Here is a 15,458-nt window from a genome sequence, read left to right on the forward strand (position 1 = left end):
CAACATGTATTAATTATATTAAGGGAGGTGCTCATGACGAATCTGATGACGAATATTCAGAGAGTAGTGATGTTGAAGGAGATTCAGCCTCAACTGTATCAGGAGCTCATGAAGGAGTTCCTAAAGAAGATTTGGTTCTTCTCAACACTTTGAAACAACCTTTAAAATCATCACTTAAAATTATGAATGATTTATTATCAGAATTTAAAACTAGCCCAGCTTTTGATGAACTTATTAATATTTTGAGAATGAAAGCTGTTTCGCAAAGAAGAAGCTTATTCAAAGACATTATCTCCAAATTGGGAAGGTTATTTATTAACTGCTTTGGAATGTGTCAAGTGTTCTTTTTGTCCAGTAGACATGAAAGTGAAGTTGAAGGATATGAAACAGTTACAGATATTGAAAATAAGCATGTAGATCATGTTGATGTACAAATCAAGGACTTGTGGTCCAAAGAATATTCGCAAGATGTTTTCGAATTCCTCGAAAGACTAAAGAATTTGAAATTGGATAATAGAAAGATTTGGGTAATTTAGTTAATATGTACTACAAAGTCAACAACAGAACACTCCACACGTTCTATTGTCATCTAATGTATTGATTAGTTAGTAATTTACAAGTTATTGTTTGAGTTCATCAAAGTATGGATGTTTAAGGGCATCACTTGCACTTATTCTATTTGCAGGATTTATGACTAACATTCTTGATAGCAGATCCAATCCTTGGGAGTCTAAAGGTGTATTAATAAATTTTGATGCAAGCAAATTTACGTTCCATTTAGGGAATGTTGTTCTAAAGTTTGGTAATTGTGTTACAGCTCCATCAGAAGGTGTGCCTAATAATTGGAATACCTTAAATAAATGGTCAATTTCTGAATCGCTTGGGAATAATGGTTGTAATAAAACCAATTCAGCAAAGATACAACCAACTGTTTAAAGTAAATTAAAACAATAAACGAGTTCACTACTTACTTGACCATATATCTACTGAGGTTGAATATTTGTTTGCTCCCAATAAGAGTTCTGGGCATCTGTACCACAAAGTAATGACTTCCTTAGTGAGTGTTCTGAGAGGAATATTGAATTCTCTGGCCAACCCAAAGTCTGCAAGTTTAATATTCCCCTGGGAATCTATCAGAATATTTTGTGGTTTGATATCTTTGAAGAGTTATAAAATAGGTTCAAAATGTGAAACAAACCTCTATGTAATACACGTCGTGCATGACAAAAAGCCAGAGCTTGTAACATCTGGAACATGTATTTCTTCACTAAAATTGGAGGGAAATATGTTTTAGTTTTTCTTTGTTGATCGATAAATACTTTAAGGTCACTATCTACAAATTCAAATACTAAATTCAATTGATTGTTTTCGTGTATTACTTCAAAAAGTCTTTAGAATTTCAATACGAGAAATAGTTCAATAATTGAAACCTACCTTACAACACAAGGGTGACAAATATGTTTCAGCAAGGCAATTTCTCTCAATGTTGTGGATGGTACTCCTTCATCTTCCTTTTCTAATCTAATTCTCTTCACTGCCACAACGTTATTATTTGTTAAATCTATGGCCTAAATGTATTTCAAGTTTAGATTAGATCAATAACAAGTAGAATCACAAAATACTGACTTTAAAAACTACACCATATGTTCCTTCTCCAATCTTTTCTAACTTTTCATATTTGGCCAATTTACTTGATCTGTGTAATGTAGTTGATTCCGTATCACAATCATGTTGTTGACAAATTATTCTTGTTATGTTATTAATTATTGAAACTCTACCCAAAGTTTGCTTGCTGTTGCACTTGTTGTTGCTGTTGTTGAATATGAATGTTTTGCGCGTAAATATTCGGTTGTTGTGTTTGCATTTTTTTTATTTGAATTTAAAAAGTTAGAAATTTTGGCGGCAACATTTAGAAAATACTAATTAAGATGACTAAGTGTTGTTAATATAACAATAAATGAAATTATTAATAGACTCTTTATTCTATCTTTACAAAAAATTAAAGGATTTAATAAACAATTAACGATTTACAAAATGATAATACATATAATACGCCATAATGGTGGTGTGAAATAAGTTAAATAGGAAAAATTTAAAGCTTCTTGGCAAACTCGACTTCTTCTTCGTCTTCCTTAAGGAATTCAATGAAATCTCCGAGACTCTTATCCTTGTATTCCTCAGATGTTGGATCATATTTAAATACATATTCATCTTCGGTTCCTTCCTTCAGTTTGAAAAGATCTTGATTCCACTTTTGTCCATTTTCTTCTCTCTTCTTTCTCAATCCACGTTGTTTTTCTTCAATCAAGTTCTTTTGTACGTTTGCATCTTCGAATTCACTATCAGCTAAAGCTTTGGTGACCTTGTGCCAAACTCTACGAGATTCGTTTAATTTTTGACTGGCAACCTTCTTTACAAACCATGGAGCATGTTCGACTTCCTTAGAATCAAAGAATAAGCTTTGTTTCTTGGTCTTGACACTACGGATTTGAACTTGACCAGTGATTGATCCATTAACCTTGTAGAGACGGTTTCCATCCTTTTTGATAGAACCCTTAATTTCATTGTCAGTACCAGATTTGAATTGAATCTTGGCAGAATAACCAGTACCTGGGCAAGAGATTTTCAAATCTTCATTGATTTCAATACATTGAGTTCCCCATATTAATCCCTTGGCAACAACCCATGGGAAGACAATTTCATACACTTCGGTTTCTGGTTGGTTCAAGAAACGCATTGTGATTGTACCTTCCAAGACAATTGATGCACTGTTACCATGGAATTTACTCTTAGGTTTTATCATGGCATTAACGAGGAGATTGTTTTTACGGTTCATCAATACACAGGAAGCCATTGGGGGATGGTGAGATACTTGTTCCGCAATATATTCTGTTTTAGAAATTTCACCACTTGATGGATCCTTATGGATCCATTTACAAGCAAAAACTTCACCAATAATTGGATTGTATGGTTTGGCTTGCATAATACCACCACGAGGTGTGTGGCTGGTATTACTCAACCACCATTTCAAAACTGAGATGAAACGTTGTTCTGGATCGAATGATTTGTGGGCACTTTAAAGAAACAAGAAACGTCATTATGTTGTATGTTTGACAGATTTAACACAAAAAGTTCAAGTGTCATTTTTCGGTTGATGATGAGTTGAAAAAGACGATTGGAGTTGAAAACAAAGTTTGTTGATAGATAAAGTAGATGATCGTGTCCAATAGATAAAGATCGTACGATTTTTTGATGAAGAAAATTAAATACTACAAAAGTTAAACTAATTACATACCTCAAGATATAATTTTGTGGTCTAACAAAGTAGGAAATATATTCAAGCATACTGATTGGAGCCAACAACGCGGATGGGAGAGAAATTCTGAACAAGTCTGCTCCGGTACGCAATTGTTTAACAACATCCATAATGATTGATCCTCTGCTAATACCCTTTTCCTTCAAGGTTGATTCCTCAGCTTTAAATTGAGTTTGTCCATAATACTTTTGTTCTGTTGCGAGTTGTTCATCTGTTGGTTCGATATCCAAAATTTCGCTACCAGTTGTTGATGTTGGGGTGTCAGACATTTTTTTTCGATGAGTAACGTTCCTATGCGTATTTTCTGTCGTGATGATGCATTAAATTTTTTGGCTTGGATCTCAATCGCGCACAAAATTTCAAAAGGACGCTTGTATTTAAAGTACAACAGCAGATGGACCTCAGGTAAGGAATACCATGTGACCTTTGGGTGTATTGAAATTGATATTTTACCAAGAGGTTCATTGGTGCTAATGATGTTGATGAACAGCAAGAATATCCCGTCCTATTGGTTTGTTCTCATCATTTTGTCGAGAATGCAGAGAGTGCAAAAAAGGCTCTTAATATTCCGTGGAGCTTTAATGGACTCTAAGAATCTCTAATCAAATAAATACTACTTACGAATCGTTCCAACATTCGAAACATATGAAAAAGAATTTTCTTGATAATCATCATATTATAATGAATTAGATGGTGGCTAATGAGTAATGATGAATGGATAATTATCCATTCATTCTAAATGGACGCTCTATGAAATCCTGACATACACTCGTTGAGGGAACATGGTTTTTTCAACGTTTAAGAGATGCTCATCTCTTCATCGTTTGAAATTTACGATTGTATAGTTCATTCAATGGAGAAAAATGGTCTTCTTCCTTGTTTGCTGTTTGACTATATGAAGAATATTAAGGTATTTAGAAAATTACAAAAATATATATAACATTGAAGAATTGTATTGAGAAATTAAGTATCTTCCTCCTTAACAGTGTAGAGGTGAGAATGTTTGTATACATGTCTAAGTTGTTCCTTAAGGAGATTGAATGGTTTTTGATGTTGTTCAATCTCAGAGTTGTGATTCATGCATTTTTCAATTAGATTCTTGCTGATATCTTGTAAGGTATATCCAAATGATTCTCTATATACTCTAAAGAGTTTTGGAAGGATAATTATATTATTGGATTGAGAAGTAGAGTTGTTGAAATTGTTAATAATTTTGATGTTTTGTAGGAGGAATAATTCTGTTTCCTTTCTGACAAATGATTCATAGTTTTCTGGAGTAATGTATGGGAATAAAGTACAACAATTTCTCATTCTCATATTCTTGAATTGTTGTGAGTTTGGAAGGATAGATATTTGAGATTTTTCATTCCACAATAGCTCACCATATCTGTACATTATAAATATCAATCTCAAATCAACATAATTAGAGTAGAAAGAAATAAATCGTGATCTTCTATCAAAAGATTTCATACCATTCCCATTCAAAACATTGATTGGAGGAGCTAACAATTTACTAGAGCCAACAATATTTTTCTGGTCGTGAGACATATCTGTAACAATACCATTAGGATAGCTCTTGTTTCCTCTCAAAATTCCATCACGAATGTCAGAAAGTGAAAATATCAAGCCATCAACTTGATAAGCCATTCTATTATAGAAAATGAAAGTGGCATTATTTCCCACTAGTCTATACTTGCTGCTAGATCCCATTATCAATAAAGAATGATAGAATAGTGTTAAGAATAGGTTCAAAAAGAAACATCTGAATCTAACTCGTTCATTCTTTTCTTCATGAACATCCATAAGACTAGAAAGATCAATTCTTGATAATTCATGGCAAAGAGGAAGTAACTGAGTTAGGTAAATGTGGTTTGTACACACAATTTTTCTAGAATGTTGGGATACAGTCTTGAAGAAAGTGGCATTTCGGAAATTATACTTTTCATATTTAGGGAATATTCCTTGATACATTTGTCTTAGGTATTCCATTAATTTGTAAAGAACTGCATTAGGTTCACACCTATATGGAATGTTTTCAATCGATTCAGGATATGAAAATACGTCACTAATAGGTAAACTCATGTTAATAACTCGGATTGGGTTATCATTACTAAATCTATACAAATAATAGCCATCAATAAATGATAGCCCATAGTTAACATGGTGAATAATGTTGGACTCAAGGAGAAGTTGATAGAATTCAACTGCTTGCTTTCTACTTTCCATATTAATTACAACAAATGGTTGGCTGAGATCATTATTTTGGGTGTTGTTAAAATTCAAAAGCAAATCTATCGCCTCTTTAGATTCGAAACATTTTCTGTAAATCTTTCCTTTCAATAAATTATACAATGAAGTTGAATAATTACTTTGCTTTGGGTAACGAACTCTATCCAGTAGGGTAAGGTTATTCTTCAAATAGGCTATTACAACTTGAATGTGTGAAACTAACTGATCAATATCGTGTGCCAATGGAAAGAATTTTTTAAGCTTGTTCAATACAATAATATCGTCCTTATAGAGAAGAACCAATGAATTGATAGCAGAAAGTGGACCATCTACAATATTATTCTTAGGCTTCTTATCATTGGATGTAACTTGCTTGTACATATTAATCTTTGAAACCTCTTTCTTATTCAGGAATGATACATCATATTGATACTTTACATATTGGCCATAAATGGTTTGGTTATGAGCTGGTACAATATAAGGGGTTATTGATTTGGATTCAAACTGATTTTCAATAAAGTATTGAGAAATATATTCATCATATTCCTGTGATCTTTGAACTGATTGATCACTAATATTCTTTTCCTCAATTAATTGGTTATTAAATTCGGTGGTATAATTAGAATACATATCCATATCATAACTAGGAATAACATTTCTTTCTATACATTTTCTTGCTTGTAAATTATTGTAAATAGAATTAACATCTACATTATAGAAATCTCTCAATACTTCAAATGAAATATTTGGATACTCATTACTCATTTTACCTTCTAATGATCTCAAAATTTCTCCCTGAGGAAGAACAGTTGTAGAGCCATTCTCGTTGAGAGTAAGCTTCATAGAGTTCATAATACTCTTAAGGATTTTTTCATTCTCTGCCACATTATCAGAAGGTGTTGGGATTGGTGAAGTAGGTGATTTTTCTTGTTTCTTTTCGTGTGTCTTATTCTCCATTTCTTTCACTGGAAGAACTGATTCGATTTCATCTTCAACTTCAGAGTTAATAGTCAAAGAGAGCTGATCTAGCCTTTCATCACTCAGGTCTGTTATTTGTCTTGGATTATATGTTTCATCAAAATAGAGCTGGGAGGTAACTTGATTAGATACTTCCTCTTCATCATCTGAGTCATCAGAGTAATCGTCACAAGAGTCTTCTTCATCAGTAATCATACTTAAATCCCTATCATCGTGTAAATAAATATCACCACTTTCCAAATCCCACAAATGTACTCCAAACAATCTAATGTGGAAACTTGGTTTATAGTTACCCAAAAATATATTGATAGCATGTTGTTTCCACTCATCTTTAAAGTTACTACTATAATATCTTTTCATATTTGTCATTAAATCAGCCAAAACACCTCCTCTATTGTGAATATCAACACTAACTGTTCTACTTCCACTGTATTGAATAGCAATATGGTCACTAACTTGTTCATACATTTGCATTAAAATTAAAATGAATTGACCATGGTGAACAAGATGAGGTGATTCAATAATTCCCAGTGAACATAATTGTTCTCCAAGAACATATTTGGCAATAATAAATTGAGCTACACCTGTTCTATCAAGACAATCAATACAATTAGTTCTTAAAACACCAGATTGTTCCTGTATCACTTTTCCATACTTGGATGTTGTGAAAAATTTACATTGTCTTACATGATTTTCTGCAATTGCATGGAGTTCATTCAATGCCTTTTCAGGTTTGTCTTTAATTGCATTCCTGAAATCAAATGGAACATATTCTATATGCTTCTTTTGTTTGAATGGTTCTTCATTTTTGTAAATATTCCTGTTAAGATATTCTATGCAAATCTTGAATTTTTCTCCCAATATTATTTCTCTTGGTTTTTTCTCGTGCTGTTTCACTAGATCCAGACACATGATTGGAGAACCTTCGTATCTTTCGAATAGGTTATTGAAATGATGCATACTATCCAGATAGAGAGGATCAAATTTTGTAATAATAATATTAGGTTTTGAGAGTAGGTTTGATGTGGATGCTTTTGTTGTGGTAGTAGTAGTATTCTTTTGATCGTTTTCATCGACAGTGGTCGTGGTAGTGGTCATTGTTGTAGTGGTAGCAGTAGATTGAGACCAATATAGAGGAATACTTCCTCTCACTTGAACAAAGCTACTAAATGCACCTTGAGATTGATTATTGAATAAATGGTGATTTGCTTCATAAACTATTTGCTCAATTTCAACATGATTGGCCACATGACCTCCATCTGAAATACCTCGTTTAAGGTATCTAGTACCAGCATAATATCGACTTCTCCTTGCAATAACTGTCAATACAATAGATATATTACTGTTACCTGTTTTAATTTGATTTTTCTGGAGTGTTTTGTTGAATTCTTCATGTTGAGAAGGTTTCATTAATTCCTTTGAAGAGTTTCTTTTAACTGGCACTGGTTTGGTATAATCAGCAAGAGCCATTGAAACCTTGGATTGAATAAAGTGGCCATGAATGCATGGACACATCCATTTAGACATTTTCGTCCTCTTCAATGGTTCAAGAAGATGTGAATTCCAAACAAACATATCACATGTTGTGTTTTTTGGTTCATCTCCATAAGTCACTATTGGTGTAGAGTTTTGTTGCAATGTTTTTGTGAGATCATAGTTATAACTAAAGTAAAAATCCTGATTCAAATTAATATTATTAAATAATTCCTTATACTTGTCTTCGATTAACTGTTCTTGTTTTGAAAGGTTGTCATGCATAGATAATTTCACTAATTTAGTATCTTTAATTTCATAGACACTAGCATTACCAATCATTCCAACTTTAAGTCTATCCGTTATCAAAACCAAATAATGATGAGATTTGAGTTCAATAAACCCCAAAATGCCATAAATATTATTAGTATGGAGTTTGATATCTTGTTGAATACTCTTCATTGCAAATTTTATCATGTGCAATAGATCATTGATTTGTTTCAAGCTATACTCTCCAGCATCTTCATTTAAATAATTGACAATGTCACAATCAGCTCCATTGGGTCTATCAATTTTTAACATTTTATACTTTGTTTTTGATCCATTGCATCCAACAAGATAAAATCTATTATATGCCTCGTATAATGTAAAGTTGCTATACTTTTCACCAAATGTAAAATCAATTTTACTATATTCACATTCAAATGATGAATTAAATTCCTGTTGAGGAATATCGTCTCCTCCCGTCTGAATATCCGTATCAGAATTGGTTGTGATGGGCTGAAATGATGAAATTGGAGGTTGAATTGGTGATGATGGTTCCACTACTTGTTCTTCAACATTTCTCATTCGGGATTGATCTAATATTGGCGAATCATCATTGAATTCGTAGGTTGGTGATTTTTTGGATTTTTGATCACCATAGGGTGTGTTCTTTTGTGGGCTCGTATTTGAAGATGAAGGAACGAGCAACCTTTTGATGAACATTTTTTTTGTTAAAAAATCTTTTAAAGAAGCACTTAATATCATTCCGAATATTTTGATTATTTATCAGAATTTGAATCATTGGATGGTTTCCTATTCGAATACGAATATTGAAGTGCAAATTTAACACAACGTTGGAAATAATGACCTTCCCAAAAGAATTTTTTGCAAGTTGGACATTTTGTGACTGTTTGACCGTACAGATCATAAATTCGTTTTCCTCCCATAATTTTGGTCAATTCTTGAATTTCTTCTTCAGTAGTTGCTTTGATACACTGTACAGGATCGTTGCATTTCAAACATCTGGTGTAAATTTTTGCTGGATGAAACATGAGGTGGAATGATTTTACAATATCTGAAATTGAGTCATGAAACTCAACTTTTCTTGAATCAATGAAAAGATATCGAATTTGTTTTGTTTCCTCATTATTCGAATTTTCTTCATTTTCTTCCTCGTCACTATCATAATAATCTTTCACTTTTGGTTTAGTTCCCTTGTTTTCACTCTTAATTTTTGAAGCCAAAGAAGCAGATCCAGTAACTATTATTCTATTCTCTGATCTAGCTTTATAAATAATATAATTCGTGGAATAGGATGGATCACTAATACAATCATATCCCAGTAATCTGATATGTTTGGCAATTTTTGAAATACTTGTATCAGCAATAAATTTTGTATTTCGGAAAAAGCCATTAATTTCAGTTTGTTCTTCCTCAGTACAATCCACAAGAGGTTTATCTTGTTTTAAAACTCCCTTCGGAAATGTAAAATTCGATGTTTGTTCATTATTCTCCTTTTCCTCTTGATTCAGTACGAGAGAATTTGTTTGATTGATAATAGACATCATTTCTTCATCCAAAAATTCATCTTCCTCTCCATTTGCTTGTTCGTCCACATTCCGAGCCTCCATCATAGGTTCATTACTTGCTAACATTTTTTATTTGTCTTTGCAACAACTATTGTGTATTTCTTCAAATGGAAAAGAGTAGCATCTTCATGTTACGCTCTAAAATAGTACATTCTTATTACACCAGTTATTAATATTACCATTCATCATCAAGTTGTTTCCTCTTCTTCCTACCTTGATAACATAAGAGAACGTTACGAAAGCAAGACTTTCTAAAAAATTTTGAAGTTGAAAAAATATTCAAAAAAATTGAATTGAAAAAAATGTCCACCGTCATAGCAAAGAGCCTTCAATTCAAATTTTATTCGGACGAGGATATTGAAAAATTGTCAGTTCTCGAAGTTGATAATGCTATTACACACGATGAATTCCAAATACCTGTGCGGGGAAGTTTATATGATCCAAAGATGGGTCTTAGGGACAATGATGGACCAATGGCAAGATGCGAAACTTGTGGATTGGTGAATACATTCTGTCCTGGACACTTTGGTCATATAAGTATTCCACAACCTGTTTTTAATGTATTGTTAAAAACCGACGTAACACAAGTTATGAATTTATGTTGTCCTTTTTGCGAAAAGTTGCATATACCAAAGGAAGAAAAGACAATATTATATTTGGTTTTGAGACTCTTAGATTGTGGATTACCTTCCGAAGCCATGGAGTTAAACGATAAACCTCTCATGTTTTTGAGAAAGTACGGAAATGAACAAGAGGAAGAACCTATGAGCGAAGAGGAAGCAGAAGAAGGTAAAAAGAAAAAGAAGAAAAAGAAGAAAAAACTTGATTTGGAAACTGAACACTACAGATTTGAAGATGATTATCAAAAGCTTGTCTCAACTACTTTAGGTCTTATCCAACAACAAATTTTAAAATACGACGTGTCGAATGAATTGGAGCTCCATTCAAAATTCTTAAATGACGAAATTGTCTTTGATTTAAAACATCAAATCAAGGAAAAGATTATGAAGACACATGCCCATCCACCTCTTTCCAAGATTAAGACTACAGGTTGTAGAAATTGTAAAGCTGTAAGAGTTCCATTTGCTATTCTCAACAAGGATTGTGTTGCTTTGCACGAGACTACTGTTGTTAATTTTGAATTTTTGAAAGCTCTTAAGGAATGGCATGGTAAATGTATCCACAAGGATTATGCTGACAAGAGTTTATTCGATGATGTGGACCAAGTTGATACCGTTCTTAAAAAGAGAATTGAAAAGCCATTCTGTTTAGCTAATAATTTCCACTTGATGACAACTAAAATTTTGAAGGAAACTACTTCACTTTTCTATAATTACCTTCACACTGATGAAGTAGTAGATATGCTTGACCGTGTTTATTATAATGGTATTGAAACAGCTCTCAATGAAGTTTTATTCAAGATGGATATCAACAATGAAGAAGAACATTTATTTGATCTTATTGCTGGAAGTATCCAAGATAATAGAATCAGATATATGGATTCTTATATTTTACACTCCTTTTTTGATAACAGTCCTGCTCTCATGTTTACTAAGAAGGTTTTGGTGATGCCAGTTCGTTTCAGACCAATTTCTCCTCTTCATATTGCTGCTAAGGAAGAAGGTAAAACTATGGTTACCTACGTTAAAACTGATATTGATATTCACTACATTAACGTTTTAAAGACAAAGAAACTTTACGAAGATATTCAAGCTAAATTGGGAACAAGTACTATCAGATCTGATAACACAGCTATTGCTGTTTTGAGAGCTCTCCAATGTTACATTAACGATATGTTGGACAGTACAAGTAATACTTCTTCTGGGTCAAATAGATTCTACTCATCACTTCTTAAGAAGAAGAAAACATCTACTACAACTTTGAATCGTGGTATGAAACAATTGATGGATAAAAAGGCTGGTTTAGTCAGACAATCTATGATGGGTAAGCGTGTCAACTACAGTGCTCGTACAGTTATTTTGCCTGATGTTGCTATTGCTTGTAATGAAGTCAGTTTCCCAGCAATGTTTGCTAAGAAGATGACATTCATGGAAACTGTCACTAACTTTAATATTAACAAGATGAGAGAATTAGTTATCAATGGTGCTAAACAATATCCTGGTGCTAATCAAATCGTTAAGAGTGGTAAAACTCAATCTGATGTTTCTTCCTCAACAGCTGTTGCTCCATATACTCGTCCTCCACTTTCAATTCAACTTAATGTTGTTAAATCAAAGAAACAAAGAGTTGCTATGGCTAATCAATTGCAAGTTGGTGATGTTGTCTATCGTCACCTCCAAGATGGAGATATGTTGTTGATGAACAGACAACCTTCATTGCACAGACCTAGTATTTTAGCTCACAGAGCTAGAGTTATTGCTAACCAACGTGTTATGCGTCTCCACTATGCCAGTTGTAAATCTTTCAATGCTGACTTTGATGGTGACGAAATGAATGCTCACTTTGTACAAAACCCAATTGCTCAAAGCGAAGCTCGTCAATTAATGGATGCTCAATTGTCTTTCTGTACTCCTACCAGTGGTGAACCATTGCGTGGCTTAATTCAAGATCACGTTTCATCTGCTGTCTTGTTGACTATGAAAGATAACTTTTTATCTCGTGAAGATTATCAAGAAATTTTGCTCAGTGCTAACATTTTTGATGTCAATGAAGTCATTCGCTCTGAAATTCCATCCATTTTGAAACCAACACCTTTGTGGACTGGTAAGCAAGTTATTACAAGTCTTTTGAAGCATGTTGCCAAGAAGAATACTCCAGCTGGTGCTCCAGTTTTTGGTGTCAATTTGGATTGTAAGACTAAGGTTAAAGGTACTGTTTGGGGTGCTCACAACGAAGAAGGAATGGTCATTATTAGAGATAACGAACTCTTGACTGGTATTTTTGATAAGTCTCAAGTTGGTTCTTCAAAATATGGTATTTTGCACGCTTTTGATGAATGTTATGGTAACAACGCCAGTAATATGCTCATTTCATGTTTATCAAGAATGTTAACTTTCTACTTGCATTACTTTGCCATCAGTTGTGGTATTGATGACTGTCTCCTTTCCAAGTCTGCTGAAGCTAACCGTATTGAAACTTTGAAAAACTCCAATGAAGCATGTCATCATGCTACTGCTTCCTACTGTGGTCTCCCAAAGAAGAAGGATGCTTCACAATATGATCACGACAAGGTTAAGGAATTTTTGGCCAAACATATGCTTAACCCAACTGTTTCTAAACAAACAGGTGAAATTATCAATGAAAAGATTGTCCGTAAATTGGATTCAACTGTCAAGAAGAGTATTAACAAGTTCACAACAAAGGCTATCAATGATTCTATTCCTATGGGTCAATACAAGGCTTTCCCATACAATATGCTTTCACTCATGACTGAAACTGGTGCCAAGGGTTCTATGGTTAACTCTTCACAAATTGCTGTCTGTTTAGGTCTTCAAGAATTTGAAGGTAAACGTGTTAACGTTCAAGTTAAGAGTGGTAAGACCCTGCCATCATTCGATTCTTTCGATTCAAACAATATTGCTAACGGTTACGTTGCTAGTAGATTCTTGACTGGTATCAAGCCACAAGAATTCTTCTTCCATTGTATGGCTGGTAGAGATGGTCTGATTGATACTGCTGTCAAGACAGCTCGTAGTGGTTACTTGCAAAGATGTTTGATTAAGCACTTGGAAGACCTTTCCGTTCAATATGATGGTACTGTCAGAAATGGAAACAAGACAGTCGTCCAATTCTCTTACGGTGGTGACCATATTGATCCAATCAAGACTGGTTATATGACTCAATTCGATTTCATGAGAATGAACCAAGATTTACTTTCTCAAAGATATAATGAAGAATCAGCTATTCAATACACTAAGGATGTTAAGGAATGGCAAGAAAAGACTAAGAATGCCACATCTACTATTTATAAGAACGACTTTGTTCAAATCGAAGATCCATGGAATTATTTGGGTGGTGTTTCTGATGCTTACGATAAGAAGCTCAAGAAGTACATTGAGGCAACTAAGACCACTACTTTGTCTGATACAAAGAAGAAATTCGACCCAGAACGTATCAAGACATTGGCTCATCTCAAATATCTCCGTAGTTTGGTTAACGCTAGTGATCCAGTTGGTATTATTGCTGGTCAATCTATTGGTGAACCTTCAACACAGATGACTTTGAACACTTTCCACTTTGCTGGTTTGGATATGGCTCACGTTACAGTTGGTATTCCTAGATTGGTTGAATTGTTGATGAGAGGTACTACTCGTGTCCTCACAATGAATGTTCCAGTTAAGAAGGAATGCGCTCAATACCAAGTCGAAAAGATTTACCAATATGCTGATAGTATTTCAAAGTTGCCATTCTTCAGAGTTTTGACTAACATGGACATTCAAGAACAATTCAAGTTCTCCGTTGACGTTAAGCGTAAACAAATTTCAGTTTCTCTCTTCTTTGATATGAAGGACATTACTGAATACTACCAAATTTCTAATGATGTTTTTGACAAGAAGGTTCAAACTCTTCTCATCTTGTTAACAGCAAGAATTGTTTCTCCAAAGAAGCTCATGTACTCTAGAATGAAGGCAATGTTATCCAAACTTGCCAGTTTTGGTGGTACTGGTGCTGTTGCTGATGGAGCTGCACCAGCTGAGGCAGAACCTGAAGAAAACAAGGAAGCCACACCAATGGATGCATTCATGGGTACTGATACAGCTGAAATGATGAAAGAGGATAGTGATGAATCCAATGTAAAGAAACCTAAGAAGAAGAAAAAGAAGAGTGATAGCGACGACGAAGATGAAGATAATGACGAAGATGAAGAAGAAAAGAGATCTAAGAGAAAGAAGAAGAGGGATGAAGAAGAAGAAACACAAATTAATAATGATGAAGGCCTTTCTGGAGAAGACCTTTTCATTAAGACTTTCGGATCTGCTTTGGGTGAATATGATGAACATTCTATCAATGCTAAGGAAGGTGTTGTCACTTTCACATTTACTCAAAAATCAGATGCTGGTAAGGTTTACATTGCTGAAGGTATTCAAGATGTTTTGAAGAATTGCTTCTTACAAAGTGTTGACGGTATTGAAAACGTTACAGTTGTTCCAACTAATGATGGATACGATCTTTCAATTGAAGGTTTCAACTTTTATGCTTTGCACGCTCTTCCAATGTCCCATGAATTGCTCGACCTCAATCGTTTGGTCACAAACAATGTCAACATTATGAACGACCATTATGGTATTGAATCAGGATACGGATTGATTGTTAAGGATGTTTCTTACGTCTTTGACATGTACGGTATGGAAGTCAGTCCAGCTCACATTCAATTGATTGCTGATTACCTTACATATCGTGGTTACTATTCCTCATGTAACAGATTTACCATTAAGAACAGCCCTTCAACATTCTACCGATCTTCTTTCGAACAAGCTTGTCAAAATCTCTTGAAGGCTGCTGTCAGAAGCGAAACTGATACTATGGTTTCTCCAACTGCTCGTGTTGCCTTGGGTACACCTGTTAGTGTTGGTACTGGCAGTTTTGATTTGTTGCTTGTAAATAAGTAAATAAAACATTAAATCTTTAAAAATTATTTATCCTGTTCC

General features: G+C 33.8%; 4 protein-coding genes across 4 annotated transcripts; 1 reads left to right on the forward strand and 3 right to left on the reverse strand.

Annotated features, from left to right (window-relative positions):
• Window positions 1–21: 21 nt before the first annotated feature.
• On the reverse strand, window positions 22–3,426 carry NAEGRDRAFT_83119 (uncharacterized protein; the record flags this gene model as incomplete). The annotated part of the gene is made up of 6 exons (XM_002677969.1): window positions 22–928; window positions 972–1,157; window positions 1,199–1,389; window positions 1,435–1,568; window positions 1,627–1,664; window positions 3,405–3,426. The coding sequence occupies 6 exons, from the start codon at window positions 3,424–3,426 to the stop codon at window positions 621–623; spliced, it is 879 nt and encodes a 292-aa protein (XP_002678015.1). The 3' UTR covers window positions 22–620.
• An 843-nt stretch (window positions 3,427–4,269) lies between these two features.
• Window positions 4,270–8,983, reverse strand: NAEGRDRAFT_79526 (phosphoinositide polyphosphatase domain protein; the record flags this gene model as incomplete). Its single annotated transcript, XM_002677970.1, has 1 exon — window positions 4,270–8,983. One exon carries the CDS (start codon window positions 8,981–8,983, stop codon window positions 4,280–4,282), a length of 4,704 nt encoding a protein of 1,567 aa, XP_002678016.1. The 3' UTR covers window positions 4,270–4,279.
• Window positions 8,984–9,039: 56 nt separating this feature from the next.
• Window positions 9,040–9,915, reverse strand: NAEGRDRAFT_66915 (uncharacterized protein; the record flags this gene model as incomplete). The annotated part of the gene is made up of 1 exon (XM_002677971.1): window positions 9,040–9,915. One exon carries the CDS (start codon window positions 9,913–9,915, stop codon window positions 9,040–9,042), a length of 876 nt encoding a protein of 291 aa, XP_002678017.1.
• A 236-nt stretch (window positions 9,916–10,151) lies between these two features.
• Window positions 10,152–15,441, forward strand: NAEGRDRAFT_79527 (DNA-directed RNA polymerase subunit A; the record flags this gene model as incomplete). The annotated part of the gene is made up of 1 exon (XM_002677873.1): window positions 10,152–15,441. The coding sequence occupies one exon, from the start codon at window positions 10,152–10,154 to the stop codon at window positions 15,417–15,419; it is 5,268 nt and encodes a 1,755-aa protein (XP_002677919.1). The 3' UTR covers window positions 15,420–15,441.
• Window positions 15,442–15,458: the final 17 nt, after the last annotated feature.

Source organism: Naegleria gruberi (assembly GCF_000004985.1).
Source record: "Naegleria gruberi genomic scaffold NAEGRscaffold_20, whole genome shotgun sequence".
Lineage (NCBI taxonomy): Eukaryota > Heterolobosea > Eutetramitea > Acrasida > Naegleriidae > Naegleria > Naegleria gruberi.